Source organism: Nicrophorus vespilloides, unplaced genomic scaffold (genome assembly GCF_001412225.1).
Source record: "Nicrophorus vespilloides isolate i.1.1-1 unplaced genomic scaffold, Nicve_v1.0, whole genome shotgun sequence".
NCBI lineage: Eukaryota > Metazoa > Arthropoda > Insecta > Coleoptera > Silphidae > Nicrophorus > Nicrophorus vespilloides.
Genome location: NW_017098243.1, coordinates 40,063 through 64,733, shown reverse-complemented (window position 1 = coordinate 64,733; position 24,671 = coordinate 40,063). Strand labels below are relative to the sequence as shown.

At 31.7% G+C, this 24,671-nt stretch overlaps 5 protein-coding genes and 1 non-coding gene across 9 annotated transcripts; 3 read left to right on the top strand and 3 right to left on the bottom strand.

The window, feature by feature from the left end:
• Positions 1–285: 285 nt before the first annotated feature.
• On the bottom strand, positions 286–6,777 carry LOC108561981 (REST corepressor). Of its 4 annotated transcripts, none has more exons than XM_017920141.1 (9): positions 6,574–6,777; positions 5,988–6,390; positions 5,307–5,450; positions 5,032–5,246; positions 4,800–4,979; positions 4,165–4,248; positions 2,659–2,756; positions 2,340–2,535; positions 286–1,503 (listed from the first exon to the last, which is right to left on the bottom strand). In XM_017920141.1, the coding sequence occupies exons 2-9, from the start codon at positions 6,094–6,096 to the stop codon at positions 1,069–1,071; spliced, it is 1,461 nt and encodes a 486-aa protein (XP_017775630.1). In that variant the 5' UTR covers positions 6,097–6,390; positions 6,574–6,777; the 3' UTR covers positions 286–1,068. The 4 variants fall into 4 exon arrangements, with proteins under 4 accessions (XP_017775630.1, XP_017775632.1, XP_017775631.1 ...); XM_017920143.1 differs by having other exon boundaries at positions 5,307–5,444; XM_017920142.1 differs by having other exon boundaries at positions 5,988–6,304.
• A 355-nt stretch (positions 6,778–7,132) lies between these two features.
• Positions 7,133–9,731, top strand: LOC108561965 (protein sly1 homolog). The gene is made up of 10 exons (XM_017920122.1): positions 7,133–7,303; positions 7,388–7,547; positions 7,606–7,819; positions 7,877–7,964; positions 8,023–8,112; positions 8,166–8,750; positions 8,807–9,071; positions 9,131–9,269; positions 9,327–9,527; positions 9,586–9,731. The coding sequence occupies exons 1-10, from the start codon at positions 7,276–7,278 to the stop codon at positions 9,691–9,693; spliced, it is 1,878 nt and encodes a 625-aa protein (XP_017775611.1). The 5' UTR covers positions 7,133–7,275; the 3' UTR covers positions 9,694–9,731.
• A 391-nt stretch (positions 9,732–10,122) lies between these two features.
• On the top strand, positions 10,123–10,848 carry LOC108561977 (probable 39S ribosomal protein L49, mitochondrial). Its single transcript, XM_017920136.1, has 2 exons — positions 10,123–10,295; positions 10,345–10,848. The coding sequence occupies exons 1-2, from the start codon at positions 10,233–10,235 to the stop codon at positions 10,807–10,809; spliced, it is 528 nt and encodes a 175-aa protein (XP_017775625.1). The 5' UTR covers positions 10,123–10,232; the 3' UTR covers positions 10,810–10,848.
• Positions 10,849–10,972: 124 nt separating this feature from the next.
• On the bottom strand, positions 10,973–20,049 carry LOC108561976 (ectopic P granules protein 5 homolog). Its single transcript, XM_017920135.1, has 29 exons — positions 20,027–20,049; positions 19,790–19,949; positions 19,419–19,735; positions 18,791–19,361; positions 18,449–18,732; positions 18,174–18,333; positions 17,531–18,125; positions 17,285–17,475; positions 16,735–17,233; positions 16,161–16,681; positions 15,851–16,087; positions 15,627–15,787; positions 15,391–15,570; positions 15,213–15,336; positions 14,845–15,155; positions 14,618–14,789; positions 14,428–14,564; positions 14,217–14,367; positions 13,969–14,163; positions 13,689–13,917; positions 13,325–13,633; positions 13,045–13,272; positions 12,830–12,987; positions 12,429–12,778; positions 11,941–12,371; positions 11,686–11,884; positions 11,417–11,626; positions 11,150–11,363; positions 10,973–11,092 (listed from the first exon to the last, which is right to left on the bottom strand). Exons 2-29 carry the CDS (start codon positions 19,814–19,816, stop codon positions 10,994–10,996), a joined length of 7,260 nt encoding a protein of 2,419 aa, XP_017775624.1. The 5' UTR covers positions 19,817–19,949; positions 20,027–20,049; the 3' UTR covers positions 10,973–10,993.
• A 717-nt stretch (positions 20,050–20,766) lies between these two features.
• Trnah-gug lies at positions 20,767–20,838 on the bottom strand. Its single transcript has one exon. It is a non-coding gene; the product is annotated as a tRNA-His (tRNA).
• A 501-nt stretch (positions 20,839–21,339) lies between these two features.
• LOC108561983 (leucine-zipper-like transcriptional regulator 1) lies at positions 21,340–23,960 on the top strand. The gene is made up of 4 exons (XM_017920145.1): positions 21,340–21,586; positions 21,640–22,063; positions 22,120–23,448; positions 23,504–23,960. Exons 1-4 carry the CDS (start codon positions 21,456–21,458, stop codon positions 23,921–23,923), a joined length of 2,304 nt encoding a protein of 767 aa, XP_017775634.1. The 5' UTR covers positions 21,340–21,455; the 3' UTR covers positions 23,924–23,960.
• Positions 23,961–24,671: the final 711 nt, after the last annotated feature.

Here is a 24,671-nt window from a genome sequence, read left to right as displayed (position 1 = left end):
AGACAATAAAATGCTAAAGTAAGGTTTTTAAAAGGAAGGTGTACATTGAAAATATCGTTAAAGGTTCGGCAAGTATTAAAAAAGAAACAGAATTAGAGAGGAGTTCATTTGAAAGGAACAGTCTACATTTGAATAAATAGAAACGAGCCATTGACCTAATCGAAATACAACTAAAAGTAATTTTTAAAAAAATATATAACTTTGCTTTAAAAAAAATATAATGAATAATTGGGAAGATCTAAAACTATATAAAAATATACATTCTCCTTATAAATAAATCCTATCTCTTGTTTTCTCATTTTATTATTTAATTTTCCGGAATACAGTTTGAAAAATATATATATATCATAGTTTGTTTCCGTTTCAGAATAGGTCCATCCATTTCCAAAAACTGGAAAATTCTGTGCAAGGAACGCCGTTCCAAAGACATTTATTCAATCAATTCACACGTTCACTATATAAAATTCATACAAAAAATAGCAGCTTCGATTTCAGAGATTGTGGCCTCACAACTCTGAATAACAGTATCAAACAATCTTTCCGTTTCGTCCGTGATTCGTGTACAAAACAAAATAAAAAATAAAAACGTTGCTAACAGTACATTGCCAGGCAGATATGATTGTTTAGGTGTTTCAAATGTTGATTCGGAATATGTATAATTTGCATTGTATCCACATACTTACAAAACAATTTAAATTAATTTCCATTAGAAGAATATATCTTTTTTCTTGTTAAATTAAATTAATACTAAGTGTAAATTACTTCTATATACACAGATTACTTATTTCTTCAAATGTTAATTGCGGATGACATATTCTCATATTTATATATTTATATAACTATTATAAAATAATGAACGACAAGATCTACGATGAACACACTTTTAATGCAGTTTTCTTTTGGTTGTATCAACCACCAAAAAAAATAAAGGAATTGGTAAATGTTGTAGTATCTTCACGGAAAAGGATAGTGAAGATCGGAGATTTTCCGCAGAAGACATCTCAAATATTTTTTGAAACGATAAAAAAAACTTATATTATATATATAAATATATTCACTGTGATAAAATCATTTGCCCTGTGATACGGCAATTTTACTGTTTTTATTTAACTCTTTCTTGTTGGCAGTTGGGGAGGGTGATAAGCATATTACGTCGCTGCTATTGTCATTGCCGCTTTCGTCTATTTCCATCTTATCCTCAACGTCTTCCGCAATCGGTCCATTGTTCTTTTCGTAGTCCTTCAACACGTTATCCAAGTCGTACCTTTTGCGGTACTGAATGAAGAACGACCTCACATGACTCTCGGTTTTGTTTCCGAGAACCTCAGCTATACTCTTGAAGTCCTTGCCGTACTGACGCACACCCTGCACAGCCAGTAAAAGCTCCTCGTTCGTCCATCTCGCATTTATCCTCGAAGAATTCTCATTGTTCGGGCGAAGCTCCTCAACTGAATCAGAGTGCTTCCGTTTCAGAGAGCTTATCTGCTGCTTATTCTGCTGTATCTGAAACAAACGAAACAGAATGTACATGAAACTGCTTGTCATTTCACACATTCCTCGCAGATTTCTCAATTTCAATTTGATTTTGAGGTAGTCAAATCATTCTAAACTGTGTGCAAAATAAATTAAACATCGTATTTAACATTTGAAGCATACTTATTTCCTTTTTACGTAGGTCATATTTATTTATTGTATTTGAATCGAACGTTGGACTACTTTGAACAGTAATTACCGGAATATGGAACTGACGTAATGGATGGTTGTCTTTTCTTTAATTTTTACATTTCTTGGGTATAACGTCACATTAGTCAATAGATAAACAACCAATAGAGGCTATGTTATGTTTGGTTTGAGTTTGTTTTCCTTTACTTTCTGATATTGTATAAAGTATTAACAGTAATAATAAACTTTTATAGTAAATAAATTTCGAAGAAAGCGCAATACTAAATACAATTAGTAAGTGTTCATTCATACAATAGAAAAAGGCTAAGGCTAAGTAAGACCTAAAGAAAAAGCAAACAAGCAAAAACAAAAAACGAATTAAAACAATACAGAACTCCAAATTTCAGTCGTTAAAGAAGGTAAGTTCTAAGGTCTAGAGGAAGTATTGGATGTTTGATACAAAACATACTCTACAAAGTTGGTTTTGTTAGAATAGCGATGCATGCATATCTAATTATAGAAAGTTACAAGAGATGTATGTAAATACCATAGGCGAAGTATCGCTGTTCTTTCTTCTCTACGTGAGGGGTTGGGGTGTGGTTTGTGATGGATTGTTTTGGATATACTTTCAGATAATTTGAGTTTTTTTTCTGTTTCTAGCGTTGCAAAATACTTACTTGTCTTTGGAGAGCATCCTGTTCGCGATTAAGTGCCTTGAGCATAAGCACACCTGCGCCACTTGTAGCCATCGCGGCCAAATCGTCGTGATTGATGTACATGCCACGCGGGGGTTTACGCTTGTGTCTGATTCCTGGGACAGTACCCCTTTTCCCGCCTGTAGGACCCGAGGTGGGTCGCAATATGCCCGTTCGTCTACGAAGGAGGTACATCGAAACAAAATCAATTTCTTTTCAGACACTATTATTATGTATATGTAAGTATATTATTTATACCGAAAACGATTGCTTTGATTAAACTTTTTTATCTTCAACGTACCTCCAATGAAGAAAACAGGAATTACATAGAGTCCCCTTGGGAGTTACTTGTGTGTAGGTACAGCCGACTCCGCAGTTAGAACACGAGCCTCTCTCACCCTGCACACACATACAACTATCATACCGACCAAACCCAAACAAATAAACCACAAAGAGTGTTGTGTGATAATGAATTAAGGATGTACGCCAGGGACGTTGCTTAATTCCGATTAAAGAATGCGCCTCTTCCATGGGATTTAAACAACCTCACCTTCGAGTTCTAGGTATACAGGATTTCGTAATGTATCAATTTGCTAGCACTAAACTTATATGTGAATTGGCATGCACATTGTTATTAGGATGTTACCCTTTTCGTAAACAAAGAACTAAAACATTCATTGACAGACTTATACACTTTACAAGGAAAATAAATGCCTTATTCAAATACAACAATTGAAATATTACTGTTTCAGAACCCTCTATCAATATATGTATTATATATAGAAACATCTATACAGAATAATTAATTATAAATAATAGAAAATGTATAGAACTATAGTTTCTATTTTTTTGTCAAACATTTCAATATTCATCTTTTTCTATTTTGTTTAACTAAATTATTATGTGATTAATGCAATAAATATTATTATATATTGATATTTGATTCAATATCATAGAATGTTTTAGATACAACGTTATGAAAACTTTATCTTAGTTATATCATATATTATAAATATTAAGTTCAATAATTGTGTAAATTGATAAAATTATTATAAATAAGCTACAAACTAAAATTATTATCTAACAACTAGGAACTAGAAAATAAGTATATAATATGTATATAATACAATATAATATGTATATAATATTAGATTCTTCCCGCCTTAACAGATTACTACACGATATCTTCTAGATGGTACTTGATTTCATAGTATGTAATAGAGTGTAGTAGATCATATTTAAAATAATTGTTAAATAGTTTTGTAAATAAAATGTAAAAGAAATAAACCCCTCATATTATTGAAATGACAATTTTATAGCTATTGATATTAAATAAAGTTTTGCTATAAAGATGATGAATTTAATGCGTTCTTTGAATATAAAAAGGGTAATATGTAAAAGCACAAATAAATCTACTTAAATAATAAATGTGTGCTTTCTCTGGGAGCAAGTCATACCATGCCTTCAAATTCTATGAAACATAAACGAAATATTGTAGTAACCTACTTATCTAAAGAAAGAAAATGCTTCTAGATATAATAATAGCCAATGTCCATAAATACGGTGTGATTTTAAGAAATAAAAATAAATAAATATAAGCGCTGAAAGGAAACGAGAACATAAGATATAGAATAAATCCAGTAACAAAATTGCTTATCGTCAATTATTATTAATGAAATATCATATTTTCCGCGTGTGATTGCACTATGTTACTGAATTGAATGTAAGACATATATCTATTATCATTCTGCCAATATAGGTATGTTGCTTTTAAAGATTGTATATTTTTTAGAGTGATTTGAACTACCTGAGAAGTATTTTCGTCTTGTGCCTGGCCGGCACGAAGTGGCGAGCCACTTTTACGACGTATTCCTCGATGTATAGTCCATTTCTGTAAGACAATAACATCTATACAATATAACACGAAAACAAAGACAAGAATCAAGTTCCTTCTAGGTGTGAGTGTGTGCAAATTCAAATAATCAACCAATCTGTGCCCAAAGTTACATCACAAACATTTATCGTTCAATACTATTAAACTGGTCCTCAAATACGCTTTTCTTACAACATTATTGATACTGTATATCGCACATATACGATATTCAAAGTTTTCAACATACACTCAAACACCCACAAACAAACATGTCAATCTTTAAAGTTCATTGAATATAAAAAGCTAAAACATTATAATAAATTTTCACAAAAGAGAATAAAGCTAAAACTTTCCCACAATCAAATTTAGAAACATTTTTTTTTTAAGAAAAAACAAACATGCCTCTACATTAATAAACTGAACACATTATTAAAACATGCATTTCAATTTAGATGTTTCTTGGGAACCCGAAAAATAAATATGTACATAAAAAAATATGTATTTACAGTGTTTATTTCATTTAATAAAAAAAAATCCATGAGAAATTTGAATGCATTCTATAATCCTACCTTGTCATCATGATCAGAATCATCATTCGATCCACCTTCTGAACCTCCCTCTGATGGAGCACCTTCATCTCTTGGAGCATTAAGTTTCCTAGCTTGCTTATCCATTAAACTAGTACGTGATCGTGTTTTCTTCCAGCTGTAGTAATATTTAACAAGGCTGGCAATACTTTTATCTGGAAGCTGATACAGATTCTTAAAACTCTGATTTTAGATGCACCAATAAAACTCATACCATTTGTCTTATTCTGTGAAAACTTTTACCATGAAATTGAAAGGCTTGTTCAAAAAGCACTTTATCCTCAACTGACCATTCATCTGGGAAGGGTGTGAAATTTGCCAAGTCCAACACTGCTCTGTCCAAATCATGTTTATGCCAAAAAAGCATACCCAATGCTTGCTCCCCATTGTAACCATATTTATCTTTCGCTAACACAATGTATTCTTCCACTAAGCAACAGAAAATTAAAATGTTAATATTTATATCTAGATATACAGTGTTAAACATACATTTAATTTCTGGAATATCTGTTGTTGGTGACCATACTAAGAGCGCTCTATCAGCTAGCAGATCTGGTTTACGTAAAGCCTCTGGTTGTAGTTCCGGACATATTGCCTGATAATCTCTGCCCACTCGAATTTTATCAACTGGAACTAAAAATATTCTTTTAACCATAATATGTCAAGCATAAAAAGATTATATTGTTTGGAATACTGGAAATAGAAAATGATTCAAATTAGATTAAATAAAATAATTACTTCATATTTGAAGCATTCTCTATGTTTAAGGCATTTTCTGTATTTCTCTATGTCTTGGTCACTATGAAAATATGCTATTAATTTACCATTCAATTTATGTGTATCTATGCTATCCATAGGTCTACGATGTATAAACATACATATTTTATAAAGGTTTTCATAAATAACCTAAAATATGATTTTAACAGAATATAATATTCAAGCATAATAATGAAACAAAGTCACTGGGCTTGAGTGTAGCTATAAAATACAATTAGCAAGACAATCATAAATGAAAAGAGGAGGCATAACCCAATAGGAGCATGCTCCAGAATCTAAGAAGATGCTAACATTAAAATATTTAAATAATCCTCATACTGGAGCAATATGTTTAATAATCAGAAGAGTTGAGATGTTCTTAATAATCCGTACGTTAGTAATAAAGTAGATTACCTGAGCTTTCATCCTCGCTTGTGGACTCTTGAACGTGACCATTGGGGCTCGGCCCCCGACTTCTGCGTCCATTCCTCGCATTTTCACTATTCTTCTCTGCTAACACCATTCTGAAGTCCACTACACTATAATCCACTTAATTTCATCAAATTCAATGCAAGATCTTCGCAGAATTTCTGCCTCGCTTTGGTGCCGCGACACACACTACCAATACAAACTACTACACTATTGTGATTTAAATTCTGTCACCGTAGATTTGAAGTCTATCGAGGATCATAACACCGTACTGCGACGTTGCCAACGCTTCCTAGATGGCGCTGAAAGCAATAAAATGCTCTGTGATGCTACTTCTTCAACGTCTCCCATGCAAATGACCAGCAACAATGTAAACTACGGTAAATGTCTACCTTGGCGGGAAATTCAAATAAATGTTTGACCATTAGCGTTTTGTAAACATACGTTATATGAATAAAAAAATAAAATATTACATACTAATAATATAAACGATTTTTAATTTAACGTAAACACATTATGTATTTAAAAATAATATTTTAGATCTAATAATATAGAACGATTATAGTATTACCTGAATAATTATCACTATCGAAGTATATTCATTTTCAACGTATAAAATTAAAATTACTTATTTAATTAAACTAGTATTGCCACATTTCTATTATATTAACCAATTGAAAAGAAGCTTAGATATGTTGAAAGAATCACTTCCGTTTCCTCCAACTGAAGGTTGCAGAGGTTAAAGTAGGTTACAGAAAATGTGTAGACTGGAAATATTAAGGATCTCTGATATAAGCTCCTACATACAATAATGAAACTTTGACTGATGCCATTAAAACATATGAGAGTAAAAATAATATAATTTATTTATATTTATTAAATATAATGTATGTTAACATACATGAAAATAGCTGAAAAAGCCCAATTAAATAATTAAAATATTATTTCGATTTTTTTTAGTCTGTTTTCTTATAGTAGGCCATATTAATAATTTTTGAACTACTTTAATAAATATTATATTTTGTTTATAACTATTCCTTTATAAATTCTAATATAATATAACCATTAACAATTTATAATTACTAACTTTAAATTTGAATAAATATCAATTCTCAAATTATACACGTCACGTTACTGCACGTCACAACTCAACAGGAAAATAGAATGGCATGAGATGTGTCAGATAAACGTCAAGAACAGTCAAAATATTGTGTATATGTTGTTAAGATATTAGTTTTTAAGGGTTGCAAATTATTTTAAAAGATAAATTAAGATGACTTCTTTGAGACAAAAACAGATAAGTAAGTTGATTTATCTATTATTATTATTTTATAAATAAAGTAAAAGATGTATTAATGTTCTCATTAACTTCAATATAATTTTAGATGCTATTAAGCAAATGTTAAATTTGAACCAACCGCAAACAAAATTGGGATCATCTGAGCCAGTTTGGAAGGTGCTTGTTTATGACAGAGTAGGTCAAGACATTATCTCACCCTTGATTTCAGTGAAAGAGTTGAGAGAATTGGGTGTAACACTTTATGTGTAAGTTATTGAGAAAATGAAAATGAACTATGAATTATTACAGTCTTTGTAATTTTAGGCAACTGCACTCAGATCGGGATCCCATTCCAGAAGTTCCTGCCATTTACTTCTGTGCACCAACTGAGGAAAACTTAGGAAGGATTAATCAAGACTTTCAAAAGGGAGTATATGACATTTACCATTTAAATTTCATCTCTCCTATAACTAGGCAAAAGCTTGAGGATTTAGCATCAGCTGCTTTGCAAGCAAATTGTGTTGCTAATATTCATAAGGTAAAACAAAAAGATAATTATATTTGAGTTTTTAAACTATTTTTTTAAATGTTTTAGGTTTATGATCAGTATGTTAATTTTATATCATTGGAAGATGATATGTTTGTTCTAAGGCACCAAAACAGTGACCATCTTTCTTATTATTGTAAGTTTATACAAATTTGCATGTATGTGCTACAATTAAAATATATTTAATTTTACAGCAATAAATAAGGGTGATAGTAAAGATTCAGAGATGGAAGAAATAATGGATATAATGGTAGACAGTTTGTTTTCAGTATTTGTGACATTAGGTAAATTGATATTATAGTTAAAAAATAATTGTTAATATTATTTTTAATATTAGGAAACGTGCCTATCATCAGGAGTCCTAAGGGCAATGCAGCTGAAATGGTTGCAAGAAAGTTAGATAAAAAATTGAGAGAGAACCTTTTTGATGCCCGCAACAATTTATTTAATTCCGATGCACAAGCCGGAAACTTTAATTTCCAAAGGCCTCTGCTTATCATTTTGGATAGAAATGTTGATATGGCCACGCCTTTACATCACACTTGGACATACCAAGCCTTGGCTCACGATGTTCTAGATTTCGCATTAAACAGAGTTGTTGTCGAAGAGCATACGCCATCGGGAGGTGCAAGAGCTAAAAACAGGTCTTGTGAATTAGATGCCAAAGATAAATTTTGGGTGAGCCATAAGGGTTCCCCATTTCCTATAGTTGCAGAAGCAATTCAGGAAGAATTGGAACAGTATAGGTCGTCGGAAGAAGAAGTTAAGAAATTGAAGTCTTCGATGGGAATTGATGGCGAAAATGATGTAGCTATGACCATGGTAACAGATAATACAGCTAAAATTACATCTGCCATTAACTCTTTGCCACAATTGCTGGAAAAGAAACGTTTAATTGATATGCACACAACTGTTGCAACAGGTATTGAAAGTATACATTAAAAAAGTATTTGTTTACTAATATAGTTAATATTCAAGCTATCTTAAATTATATTAAATCAAGGAAACTGGATACTTTCTTCGAATTTGAAGAAAAAATAATGAGCAAAGCGACCTTGGATAAGAGTATATTAGATATTATTGGAGATGCTGAGATTGGAACACCCCAGGATAAAATGCGTTTATTCATAGTTTATTATATATGCACTCCTCAAATTACCGAAGCTGAATACAGGAAATTCGAATCGGTTTTAACTGAAGCAGGTTGTGATCTTTCACCGATGGGTTATATAAAAAGATGGAAGTATGTTATTATTTCGTTATAGACGAATATAACTATTTTAAAATAATTAACTTTTTTAGAAGCTACACAAAAATGGTTACTGGTCAAAATCAATATGAAGGAGCTGGTACTAAAACTGTGAACATGTTCTCTAAACTCGTTTCACAAGGATCATCCTTCGTTATGGAAGGCGTTAAAAATCTGGTTGTGAAACGTCATGTAAGTTGAATTATTTTATTCCTATCATCTGTCTATAAAAATCGTTGTCTTTTCCAGAACTTGCCAGTTACGAGGATTGTAGATCATTTAATGGAGTTTAAGAGCAGCCAAGAGATGGACGAGTACCATTATTTGGATCCAAAGCAATTGAAGTTAACTGAAATTCCAAGAAATCGATCTCCATTCCAAGACGCATTTGTATTCATAGTAGGCGGTGGCAATTACATCGAATATCAAAATTTGGTGGACTATGCTAAGGTATTATTGATCTCTTTAAAAGTTTCTTGAATCTTCAAATTGCTCTTTTCTTTTTTAGCAAAAGACAGCTTCAGGAAATACAAAACGCATCGTGTATGGAGCGTCAACTTTAAATAATGCCAAACAGTTTTTGAAGCAACTCTCGCTTCTAGGACAGGAAATGTAAAATTAAATGGAATAGAGGATTTGTTTTTGTTATAATTTATATTAATTATTTTAAATTAGTAATATAAATAAAATATATATTTTATAAATCTATTAGTTCACATCAGAATTAAATCTAAATGTGCATTCAGTTTCTTTATAAGTAACCAATTAAATAAATATAATAACAACTAAAAATCTGGTGAATATTTGTACATAGCTTTAAATAGTTTTTGAAATATTCTTTGATCTTCCTGATTTATTGAAGCAATAGTTGCATCAAGTAGTATTTGTTAAGAGGTTTGGCTACAAAATGTCTATTGACCTCAAAAAAATCAATTAATGTCTAAAAAGTGTATATAGAGTTAATATTCAATATTTTAGAAAATTTCTTTCGTGTTCAATGATTCTTTTTGTTAATTTATTAAAGTACTAAATTAGCATTGATTGAACCGCGCTTGATATCTGAATGACATAAAACCAATATAACCTCAAATAGTCCGGTAGTAGGTTATGTGAAATATCAACATTTATATGCATTAAATAATAAATCCAATAACAATGGCATCTTTAGCATCAAAATTTAGATTTCTGTTGAAACCTAAAGTTATACCAACAATTGAAGTAATTAACTAATCTAATATGTAAATATCATTAATTAATATATTTTTAGGCTATATCATGTAGATACTCTTCATTTAGATCATCACCATTTATTCATGATGTTGATGATTCCAAAGTGAAATATGAGACTTCAAAAGATCCAGTTGAATGGAGTTTTGTAGAGAGAATTTTACCTCCAAAAGTAGTACCAAATATAATAAAGAAAGATGAGTATTTATCTGAATGGAGACCACAGTCAGAGGAGGTCGTAAATCAACCATATTTTATTCAAAGGAATAAAAATCATATGATGCCTGTATACATGAAAACCAGTTACAGAGGAATGCGTAGACTAACATATCTGAAGAAAGTGCAAGGGGATATTTGGATGCTGGAAAAGGATCTCAAAGAATTCCTACAAAAAGAACAACTGAAACCTATTCAAGCTCAAGTAAATGAATTTGTTGGATACATTTGTTTCCATGGTGATTATGTAAATGCAATTAAATATTGGTTGGGCCAGAAAGGTTTCTAGGATGTATAAGTTATTAATGTGTTAATAAAAGTTTAGAAATTAGAAAAGCGTTGTAATATATTTCAAGATTAAAATATAATTGAAAATAAAAGAGTAACAGTAAAATATATAATACACATATAAAAATTAATATATGATTAAACATAGTCTTAAAAACAGTTACAAAATATATTTTAGAAAAATATTAATCCATCTCCTTTAAATAACTATATGTATAGAACTGTTGCAATATGTTGTTCAAAAAATCTTTCACGTTATGCAATGAATTGGCTGGATCTTGAATCTAAAAACAATACGAACATTAATATTTGGTCATATTGAAAAAGTAAAAATAACTTGCTTGTCTCAGTACTCCCTCAGCACATTCTTTGATTTTTCCTTGAGACTGACCAAAATCTAATTTGAGTAACATCTTGGACACCTCAGCGTTACCCCCCGGTTGACCAACTGTGCAAGGCGAATTTGGAGTACTTCTAACTGTTTGAGATTTACCCTTAGATTCGGGAAGTTGGGCTAAAACGTATCCGCCCACAGCTCGACACACAAATTTAAAACTATAAAAAAAAAATGCATTTAATTATAAATTACTACGTTTAGACATACTTACTTAATGGTAACTTCATTTTGTTTGCCTATACCAATGACGTTTAATAAAACACCCCATTTCATTCCATCCTTTTGCTCGGATATTTGTAAGAGACATTTCGCGAATTTATACAGGGCTGTGGCCGTTGCAGCTTCATTCGTCTTCAAGCTTTCGAAACACATATCCAAAATATCGCTCCAAATTAAAGGCATTTTAGCTTCGATGTTACTTCTACAAACAAAAAAAGATGGATAACAACGATAAGAAATTACATGTAATGATATACTCACGTAACTTTAATAGACTGTAACCACTGCAAAGATAAATTGAGCAACGGTTTCGAACTATCAATTTTCTGAAGCAAGAGAACGTGCATAGTGAAAATACTTCCATTTACTATTAATACGTCAGTAAGTACACTCTGCTTTAAGGTGTTAAATTTCAAACACTTCGAAAGTTCTTTCCATGATGTTTTATCCATATTTGATACTGAAATTAAGATTCAATTAACAATTGATAGCGCTTAGAATTTTAGATAATTTCACCATTATTTTCAAAATACGTGTGAATGCATGATTCGTATAAAATCGAAACAATTTCCGGATCCATAACGGAATGGCCTAAAACCATCAGAGTACTCTTAATAGCCATAGCATCGCCCTCACGACTAGCAATCCATTGAATAAAACATTCAATCATAAACTTCTTTAAACAACTTTGATTCAACACAGCCAATATTTCACTTAAAATTAAGTTCATGTCCTCCTCAACGTTAACAATATTTTCCATATCATTCAGTTGAGACTTTATCACATTGACAAGATCAACTTCTTTAGTGGGTATAATATTCTTGTAGCGATTTGTAAACACAACTACTAATTTCATGTAGCTCCGCACAAAGATATGCCTTTTTTCCCGGACTTTTTGGTCATAATGGTTCAAAGCTACAGTATAACAACATACCGTTCTTAAAAATCTGTAAAAAGTAATAATTTAATTTGTTCTTGAATACTTTATGACATTATATACTTACTGTATAATTCTATAATCTAAATCTAGAGAATCACGTTTAAAAAGAATCATTGGATCACAGCTCATCACATACCAATCCAGCGCTTGTTGCACTGAATTTGTTTCCAAAATACTCCAATCAAATGTTTCAGCTTGCATCAACAAAGGCTTTAATCTATCCTCATAGTTATTTCTCATATTCGGTTCATTTGAGAGTTTCACCAAAATATTTAATAAGCAATGGTAAATTCTGGCTTTCGCCGTTATTGCAGTTACATTTTCGTTTAAAGTATATATCCAGGGACGCCAAGGAATTTCAATAAAAATGTGCCCCAAAAAGGTGTGACATTCTGGCACATATTGATCAACCAACTGAAAATATTAATAAGATAAACATATATATATGTAAAGTTTCTAAATTACCTTTAGCATAAATTCCAAATCGGGAATGGAAGGCCAAAATTTATTCCAGGGTAAATTTATTAAAGAATGATGTATCACATTCAAAATATGATCCTTAACAGCGACATGAGCAAAATTTGATACATACCATTGCCATACATAACTTAAAATATTATTAGCTAAAATATTGAAAGAATTATATAGAATTTTACATAAACATTTTGTATATATTTTACCTGGTAGCGTTTGCACAAGGAACAGAAGACATTCGAAGAACATGTCCACGATTTTCTGGGCGAATGGTGCATTAGCTGGTATCCATGGTAGTAAAACAGTACGATCGTCAGTTAACTGTTGAATCCAGTTGGCCATATTTTCTTTCATATTGTTGGTCCAATAGGGTAAAACCCACGGGGCAAACAAGTCCCGTAGTTGTGGCCAAATAATTTCGCAAATTTTATCACCTAAAATTTAAACTATAGAATAAATAAAAAAATATGCAAAAATTATTCTTACCTAAAAGGCCCTGATGTGTTTCCAGGGCGCTTATAATTAATGCATGTCCGGTTGTTCCCAGCAACAAAGCAATAACATCAACAAAGTTTCTCGTCTTCGGGTAGAGCCCATACAAACCGTATTGGAATCTGTCATTAGTGTAATGTCTGGAAAGTAGGAGGGCGGTCTCCAAAATTTCTTGATAGTGCAACTTTTTTTGGCTAGTTGCATATTCTCTTAATTTATCTCTTTTATTTCCACCAATTTCCCAAACTAAAGGCTTTGAAAGCGAGTTCAGCACATCCAGCCAAACACTAACTGATATAGAATCTATAATTTATTTCTTACAGTATTTATCAATTTATTACAATATAATATCACTTACCAGCATCGGCACCAGTGCTGGCTTTTAAAAGACGCACAAGGACTTCACCATAATGTTCTGGGAATTGAAACTCAAATATCTGTATTAAATGTCTTCGATAATGTTCGTGCACAACAATCGATTCAGGCTCTTGACCAAACTGTATCAGAGCCTGAAATATTATATCTTGAAGTTGAACAATTTCGCTCAATTTCGGTTGATTTTTCAACAACCAATGTGTCACATCAAACTAAAATTTAACAATTAGTTCATTGTATTACTTATAAACATTCAACATTACCTTTGATAATAAAGAGTACCATAAATCGTATCGCTGAGCGCATCTTTTTGATATCATCGAGTACATAAGCAAAAAATTTGCTGTGCCAAGATTGATAGGACAAAAATGCGTTACTAAATACATGCCATTCGTTGGCTCCTTTAGAATCTTGTTTAAAAGTGTCGGTGTCTCTGACTCAATGCCATAAATATGTATCTAAATTCATATAATTATTTTTATTATTTGATTTGTTTTAATAAATTATTTACCTGTCCGAGTCTTTCCATGCACTCTGTAAATAACTTTTTGGACGGCAAATAATTAGATGTTTCTTCATTCAATAATGACAAAATATAATAGAATAATTCGACACCTAACGCTGAATATTCGGCATGCATTTCTCTCTGTGTTTGGAGTAAACTAAAATTTTGTAATGACATAGAAATATGATCTTCACTTTATAATATTAGTTTTTCTCACCTTATACCATTTTGAAGATTAATTGACGCTAAGCACAAACTTTGTGACGGAACTTGCAAAAATTTGGCGATCAAAACTTCATGATCCTTTCTATTACTCTGTATTTGCATGTCGATATGTTCATTAATTGCTGCTTCCTACAAAACAAAAATAAAATACTTGAAATACCTAAAAATCAACTGATTTTTACCTGGCTTTCCACAAGAATTACAGCTGCGCCCGAGCAATTCACCGTTTTATTAGAACCAGTGCAAGGCACAGATTTCTTGATTTTATTTATATATGATCTATAAAGTTGTGGCACTCGTTCTTGGTAGCCACTGTCCAGAGCTTTGTGTTCAGACACTTGCAATGCATGGTTGCTACAAAAAATAAAGTTAAACATGTACATGGCTAATCTTATATTATGAAACATACTGAGCAAAATCCTGAATAGTCTTTATAAATACATTCAAAGAAGAAAACATGCTGCGCTTATCCTGCCATTGAATATTAGCCAATAACGATTTTGTTATGGTAATAGAGGGTGCAGATTTGGGCGTGTCATAAGAATGTAACCGCCTTAAAATCCGTTGCACTGGATCATCTCCTTCGTAATTACTACCAATGTTTAAAAGCGGCTTATTAATATTTTTCCTCTCCCTATAATTTGCGCATCGCCAAGTTTTGATACAGGCAATTTGATGCTCTTTAATTACATCATGATCAACGTAAGTAAACCATTGCGCCTGAAGAACGGACATAAAACAGGATTAAAAAAAATTACAAAATCTCATAGTACTCACATCGTTGCATTGCATTATCAAATTCAATAATACGGGTTCGTACTGTGGTGGTAACCCAGGGATGTACAGCGAGGCATCCTGTAAACGAGGTTCCTCAAGCCACAAGCTATAAGCCGTGAATAAACTACAAACAAAACGAAGTTAATGGATTTGTATTACTAATAAATCTATTTTTTACTTTAAATTTGATTGATAGAACAATTGCTTAACAGCTGGAAGTTCTTCGAAACGAGACTCGCTTACTATCTTCTTATAATGAGCAACAGTTTCTTGAAGACATTTCTTTAATCTTTGGAGAAAATTGTAGTTGATCATTCCTTCGAAGAATTTATCACCCACGCAGCCTCCTTCCACGGTACTAAACAAGTTTAGAAATAAGCACATGAAATTTATTTGAATTATTATGAAACTTACCCGCACATTGGAACTCGATATAAATATAAGCAGAAGAATTTTTGCCACAGCAACACTATGATTGGGTGATGAATAGGTGTGTCCAGAATCTGCTGAGCCCATCTAAAGATACTTAGAGATCCAGACGAAAATGAAGGCAACTTTAATTTATTAGCCGCTTTCTGAAAATAACAGATACAGATAAAGAAAAAAATCTAATAACATATCTTGACTGAGCTTCTTACTCTAATTGCATTATCAACGTTAACTTTTCCTTTTTGATTTTTTAGTTGCAGTAAGATTTCATTCCAGAGGCCTGTCGATCTTTCTCGCTCTTCAAACTCAATTCTAAACATGATGTACGACAAATATGGACAACTCGAGAGAGAGCTATTTATAAGTAGGGTGTTTTGCGAATTAGATTGAGACACCCATTTGAACAACGATGCGATTGAATTAGTTTGTTCTTGAGGTGTTGCACACTGAAATTAGATAATATTAATAGTAATTTTCGATATTAAAAAAATCTAAATTCAGCAATTGTCGCCTTCCTACCTGTAACAACTCTTTCAATATGCTAACAATGACGTCTAATGTGTCGGAAAAGGATAAAGAAGCTCGAATCATAATATCCAATAAATACATAACACCATAATCCCTATTCCAATTTGGGACCGAAACCAAAGAGTTTATCCACAATCTAACAATATACCTTGGACTTTCCACTCCGTACCAACTGTAATTAGCAATCTGTGATTCAATCATGTTTCCGAATTGTTCCAAAATCGTGTTCTGCACAGTTACCAAACTTTTTGCAATATTTATATATGTTCGATCCGCGTTTAAAAGGCCCAAAATTATCATTTGAAATTTTTCCAAATTGATAACGGATTCTTGACAGTTTATGAAGAGCGGCACTATTTGATTAAGAGCAAAGAGAACAGCTTCATGCTTTTGATGGGTTTGAAGGAACAGCAATTGATCAAACCCTTTTGAACATACAAGAGGTATTAAATGTCCCCAGGATGTTATTAAAACTGATAGAAAACACGACAGAGGGTCCTGATTCCTTACACCTAAAATATATATTTATAATGATATTGTCATTATTTCAAATTTCATTATTTACCTCTTGAAATTGCATCGTAGTATTCAATGTCTTTGACATTTTGAAAATTTGTAAAACCTTTATCGCTTATGTGAAGTCTTAAGCGAAAAGCAGTTTGCCAAGCCCAATGCAGATATCCTTGATCTAATGCTACCGCGTTCACAATTAATGTAGCTATTTTACAGTGAAAACTATAAGGTAAGAACAGTTTTCCGTCTTCTACCAATTCCCAATTCAATCTTGATAATATCATTCTAGCTAATTTGCTCTCAACTGAATTTATATTGTTATTCAACAATAAATTTGATATAATCTCCAAATCAGCATCTGTTAACTTCCATGCAGATATTGGTAACTCTTCATATAAATATAAACTGTAAGACTGGATAGCGGAGATATTATCTTTGACTGCTTTCAATATGTTTGATAGAAGATTTGAATATTTCGATGTGATATGAGTCAGAAGAATTCTAGCATTTTTTGAACAAGATTCTTGTGTGACTTGACTTACAAAACCGACCTACAAAAAATATTTAAGACATTAAAAATGACATCATATATAAATATATACCTGTAATAGGTCCATCGTCGCTAAATTAATAAACTTCATATCATCTTCATTCCTCGATAAAGCCATATTAGCAAATGTGTTTAACAAGTAATAACATTCGTCATCTGCCAAGGAAATTATCTTTTCCTCAAATTGTTCACGTAACGATTTATCCCATAATTTATCCATATAATTGATATTATTAGTTGGATCTAAAAAGCAAATAAATATAAAAAATATATTACTTTAATTTGCAATGATTCTCACTTAATATATCTTCTGCTGATGAATCAGAATTATGCAGAAAATAAAATATTTTCCATAAAGTTGATATTGATATAATTCCATACGGTATAACGGCCAGAAACTGCCAAGCTCCTAATTTTTCAGCGTTATACAAATAGTTGATGGCACGCAGAAAAAATGCATCGTATTCTACTTGAAGTCGATCCATCATTGCCATGTCTTCAGATTTCTTATATGTCAAATATATTTCCCATTGATCAGTAGCGTATTGTACTACATGTCTGATTAATCTGCTAAGTCGTTTACAAAATTGAATGTATCTGAGTTGATCATAACTTTTCAAGCCTTGATGGAACAGTTTTAAGATAGTCGTCGAAAATGCAAAGAATCTCAAAATGTGATTTTCAGTTAAATTAGAAACATCATAGAAATCTTCATTATCTCTTCTATTGATTAGAAGTACAGCCCTAAAGAGATTGTCAAGAGGTAATTGATTTAACAAGGCAACCAAATCGTTTTCTCTCAAAGCAACTCCAGTCGAATCTTCGTCTTCCTCGCCATCAGAATCCACTATTACCCATAAAGTTTCTGTAGGCTCATCACTAAGTTGAGAGACCTTAACAAAATATTTTAATCATTTTTATAACTTAATTCAATTAATTACCTCTTTTAGAAATAATTCCCTTTCATTGACTGGTAACAGAATTACAGATAACATTGAAAGAATATGGTTAATTTCATAATTAGAAAATGGAGATTCAATAAAATCCACTAAAGGGAATTGTATGTATTGGGCACCCCAACTTCCAATTCCTGGCTGACATCTATAAGACAAATAACAATAAAGTTATAAAAGTATATTTTATCAGTTATAATCATATATTAACAAAACCACGCTCTTCTCAATATATATATAAAGCAAATACATTAATAACTTACCTTAGAATGTGATTTAGAATAAACAAATGATCTTGCCAGCATGCTAGACGCAACAGAACACATACCAATTCACTTAACCACTGTCTAATTTGCTTTATAAACTCTGTGTCTCTAATCAATTTTCTTAGATATGAAAATAAAATGGATATGCATAATCTCAAATCTTGTAAATAGGGCATCATATGTTCTGGTGGTTGTTGCATACTTAAACAAATAGGAGAATTTTGGGATAAATTACACATTGACATAGTACTAGCTTTTATGTTGTGTATGTACAGATGAATCTAAAAACATAAATATATTTAGAATAATGACTAAAAATGAAATCAAATTAGTATTCACCTGCAGCCTTAACACTTCAGCAGTGTAACTATACAAAACGTGAGTTTCATTTGTCAATTCTCTCAATTTATTTTGCATCCTAATTATAGATTGGTAAGTATTATGATGCATTTTAGCAGTTGTAAAGGTATGTGTAGCCATTACAGATACACCATCCATGCAAACACCTCTCTTATGAGCAACTGAATTGCTTAAAGTCCACAGCTGATTCTGTGCTTCTTGGTAATCATGTCTGAGCTGTTTAATTTCCAAAAAATTTGCTTGAACTTTACTGCGAACTTGCAAATAGGATTTAAGCAATTCATGGAGAGTATGTTTATTGGCAGCCAAACCCTTCAATTCAGCCTCAATGAATTCATCTGTGAATTGCTTAACTGCTGCAAGCTCACTGTTTGCATATAATGCACTCAATTGAGACTCTGTGAATGGTTTTATCTTATTTATTACTGCAATCTTTGATTCAACATTGGTTTCAATTATATGCAGCTCTTTAAGTTGCTGCTTAAGATCCTTATAGTTTGTCACTGGATGATTGACAACAGTTTTACTTATTAATAACTTTTCTTTGGCACTAAAATTTCAAAGAAAATAATGTTTGTTTTTAATTTCACTATATAGCAATTGTTACCTTTTTTCTTCAATTTCATTTTGATTAACAGTAATCTCATTATGCAATTCACCATTTGATACACTTCCTTCTACAGAAAATGTTATCTTATCTTTACATGATTCATCCAACTCTGTACTGATTGTATCTTTCAAATCATTGCAATCTTCTTTAACAATAGGTTTATCTGTTGTAATTACATCATTGTGCAATATTGCTTCAGCAACCTCTTCAACCTCCACTTGGGTGTCATTGGGTAAAATATCTTCTGTTTTTGAGCAAGAGGCAACAACATCTTCAATGGCTTCTCTTGCTTTTGTCTTGTTTTTCTTCCTTTGCTGCATTTAAACAGTATTTATAATTTTCATATAATTTCTAATAAGACAATTTACCTTAGCTTGTGGTTTTTCCTTCTCCATGGTCTTTTTAAATGGAATCCCTCTCTAACATTTAATATAACGTTGCAAAAACTGGTTAGCAAATTTTATGAAATGGTATCTCACAAACACAGGGGATTTTGTGACAGCTTTGTTATTGTCTGTATTGAATCAGCTGTTAATGTCAAATAATATTTACCTTATTTTTATATTTTGAAAAATCATCTTAATCAAACAGGAAAAATTACCTACCTAATGACAACCGCGATCTTAAATTTACTCAATGTTCACATTGATGAAAATTACAGTGAACAGTAAATAAAATTACACGACATAAAAAAATAACTTTTTTTTATTTATTTAATAATATCAGAATAATAAAATAATTTCAATAAAAATAAAATATCATATTTAGATTCGGCTATTTCTTAAAATATTAAAAAAAATATAGTTTATGTAACCTACAAGCAGTAAGTATATGCAACCAATGTTACAATTAACAGTTGGCTGAATTGTACCATTTATACCAATGTTGTTTTCTAGAGAAAAATATTACATAATTATCTGCACTAATGGTACTAATTTAACAAACGATTAGAGTATGCTAAACTTAAATTTAAAATTTCATTATGTATTTGATGCTCAAATCTATAAGATCATTTAACAAATGCTTTATTATCGTTAAAATTTATTTATGAATTTATATACCAGAAATTTTTACATCTCTTTCCTGTATTTTCCTATTTAGTTTATGATCATGATATTCATATAATTCTATGTTCGTTTAATATCATAAATAAATATTGGTTACAGTGGCGCATTAAGAATAGTTGGGGCTCCTAGGCAAATTGTATTTGAAAAATGTCTTGACTTAGGAGCCCTAGACATGTACCTCATTACCTTGGTTGCTTAACAAACATTTTAATATCTATGCCGATGTAAAAATTTTTACTTAGTAAAAAGATATCTCCACCGTGACAATGCTTTCACATTGCCGTGACCAGGATTCGAACCTGGGTTACTACGGCCACAACGTAGGGTCCTAACCACTAGACGATCACGGCTACTGGAGTATATATAAAATATGAAAAAAATCTCGATTATAACAGTAATTCTGAAGTTTCTTTATTTTTATTTTTATATTTACCATAATATGTCACTCTATAAGAAATAATTAAATGGATATAGAATTATATAAATAACAAAAAAATCAACGTGGTAGGGATGTCAAATTGTGTTTGTCACCAATTAACTGACCAAAATAATCTGGTTAAAGATACAAATATAAATTATATAATTTATATATAATATAATTTATAGTTGTATTCAAATTGAGTCTAGATGATAAGCAAAGATTTATCTAAAAACGTTTTGAGTTAATAATAATAAATATTTCATATGCAAAGTGGATCAACAATTAATGTTCTATTTGTTATTAAATATTCAGTATATAATATCAACAAAATTTCACTATTTTGGGTTTGAATTCGCACATGCGCTTCTGCAAGTTTGTGTGAATGGTACTAGTGATTCTCAAAATGTTTTAGAACCAATGTTTTGTTGTGTCCTAGTGCATTTGCTTTATCTTTTCAAGAATGACAGCTAGTTTAATTCATGCATTCGTTCATTCAATGTTGCAGTAATTCATAAACTTATATGGTCCACTAATAAACTTGACAAAATGAGTGCAATCACAGTGTCTGAAGCTGCTATTGCATCCTTTGATAATGCATTGTCTTTGGAATTAGGACCATTTGAGACTGTCCACAGATGGAAACGAATGCCTGAATGTGATGAGTTTGTTGGAGCAAGGTATGATTATAATAATTTTATTTGTTTATATATGTAATGCATTTATTTTTTAGACGTAGTAAGCATACTGTTATACCTTACAAAGAAGCTATTTACGTTTTTGGTGGTGATAATGGAAAGAATATGTTAAATGATCTTCTAAGGTTTGATGTGAAAGAGATGTCATGGGGCAGAGCCTTTGCCACTGGCTGTCCACCAGCACCAAGATATCATCACTCGACTGTTGTTCACAAGACATCAATGTATGTGTTTGGTGGATACACAGGAGATATTCACTCTAATTCAAACTTGGCAAATAAAAATGATCTATTTGAGTACAATTTTAATTCTGGGCATTGGATGGAGTGGAAGTTCTTTGGTAAAACACCAGTGGCCAGATCAGCACATGGAGCTGCTGTTTTTGATAATAAATTGTGGATCTTTGCTGGATATGATGGTAATGCAAGATTAAATGATATGTGGACAATATCTTTATTGGTAATTATGGTAATTAAATTATATTTGTGAAATATTGTCATATTTCTGTTTTACAGGATAGAGAGAATAAGAGTTGGGAAGAGGTATCTCAAAGTGGAGAATGCCCACCAACATGTTGCAATTTTCCTGTGGCTGTGGCTAGGGAATGCATGTTTGTTTTTAGTGGACAAAGTGGTGCTAAAATTACAAATACTTTATTTCAATTTAATTTTAGAAATAAAACTTGGACGCGTATCTCTACTGAGCATATACTGCGTGGGGCGCCGCCTCCGCCAGCTCGCAGATACGGACATACTATGGTAGCTTTCGATCGTCATTTGTATGTCTTTGGAGGAGCTGCTGACAACACATTATCTAACGACCTGCATTGCTTCGATTTGGACTCTCAGACTTGGTCTGTAGTGCTTCCAGCTGCAGAATCAATTGTTCCATCTGGTCGCCTTTTCCACGCTGCTGCAGTGGTTGGAGATGCTATGTTTATTTTTGGTGGCACGGTGGACAATAACGTGCGAAGCGGCGAAATGTACAGGTTTCAATTCTCGAATTATCCTAAATGCACTCTACACGATGACTATGGAAAGATACTAGAATCTAAGCAGTTCGCAGACGTCAAGTTTTCCGTAGGGAAGGATGGAGAAGAGATATTGGCGCACTTGCCATTAGTTGCTGCACGAAGCACGTATCTGCGTAATAAAATTAAAGAAGCAAAAGAAGCCGGCGGAAAACAAGTAGAATTAACTGTCACTAAAGCTGACGACATTTCAATATTAAATGTTAAACTATCGGATGCAAACCCCGAAGCATTTAAAATGGTTTTAAATTATATTTACATGGACTGCATCGATCCAACTAAACGAGCTAAAGAGGGCGAAGATCCGTTCAGCAACAGAATTGTACTTTTGATGATGGATGTGTATAGATTGGCAGTTAAATTTGATATGGCCAGATTGGAATACCTATGTGTTCAGTATTTAAATGCAACTATCTGTTTGAAGAATGTTCTGGTAGCGCTGCATAACGCCAATTCACTGAAATTGAATTTCATTAAGGAATTCTGTTTGCGATTCATCGTGAAAGGAACGAATTACAACCAGATTGTAATGTCCTCGGAATTCGAGAATCTGGATAGGCAGTTGATGATTGAGATTATTAGGCGAAAACAGAAACCACAAAGGAAAGAACTAATCGAAACGTTCAGTGGTGTCGGTTCATCTTTGGAACAGGATATGTCGATGTTTTTGAGGAGTACAGGTACAGAGTTCTGCGATATAAATCTTGTGCTGGATGGTAATATTATACCTGCTCATAAATCTGTGTTGGCCGCACGGTGCGGTTATTTCGAAGCAATGTTTCGATCATTCATGCCAGTGGATGGAACGGTTAGGGTAACTATTAACAAACACATTTATTATATACATAGCATTTAAATGATTATTTTAGATTCAAATTGGTGAGATGACGCCATCCATGGAGTCGTTTGATTCTTTGCTTAGGTACATTTATTACGGAGATGTGAACATGCCTCCTGAGGATTCGTTGTATTTGTTCTCGGCTCCTTACTTTTACGGATTTACTAACAACAGATTGCAGGCCTATTGCAAGCAAAATTTAGAAATGAACGTCTCTTTTCAAAATGTTATACAGATATTAGAGGCTGCGGATCGTATGCAAGCTACTGACATGAAGAAATACGCTTTAGATATAATCGTTCATTATTTTACAAAAGTAGTGAGATTGCCAAGGTTGAAGCAATTGAGTAAGGAACTTATATTGGATATTCTTATGGCGTTGGCTAACGATATGTCGGAGAGCAAGATGTGCCAAGATATGTCAACTATTAGTCTGAATAGTGATAACTGATGGAAATCTAAATTTTCAGTTTTAAAGTCATTTATATTTACTTTTAACTTTTAAGATGATATATTTTTGTATAAATTTTGTAAAAAATATTTATTTTATATTATGATATAATTCGTAGGTGTTTATATATTATACACCCTACGTCGTTTACAACAATATCTTAAAGAATCTATTAAAGTTTTATCGTTTTTTTGCATATTAAATTATGTTTAATGTATAAATGGAAATAAACGTGTACATATTGTTTGTAGACATTAGATAGAGTAAAAACTCCATTTGCAAGTATAAAATTAATGGGATTCTTAATTTGTTATTCACAAAATTATCTAGAATTTAATATTTTGATGCAGTAATACGTATAGAGAATAATGATTATATGCAAAGGTATTTTCATTTACTTGATTACAAAAAAATAGTACATAGAAAAACTAAATACCGTTGTGAATATCAGTAACATTACCGAACCTTATATAATTTGTGATTTTTAAACGTTTATGTGTTATGTTTAATATAGTAGAAGGAATGTCGTAGAGTATAAAAAAAATAACATCATTAAAATTTGCAAAATAAAATGAAAACAATACGCAATATTATAATTGTTTCAAGGATAGAAAACTCGTCCTGATTATTCTGATTTTGTTCTCGAACGCTTTTATTTACGATTTTTTTGTCACAAACCTGAAGCCTGGTACATCTCAACTGGTTCCAATTATTGTAGTCATTCATTTTCAATATTACCAATAAATTT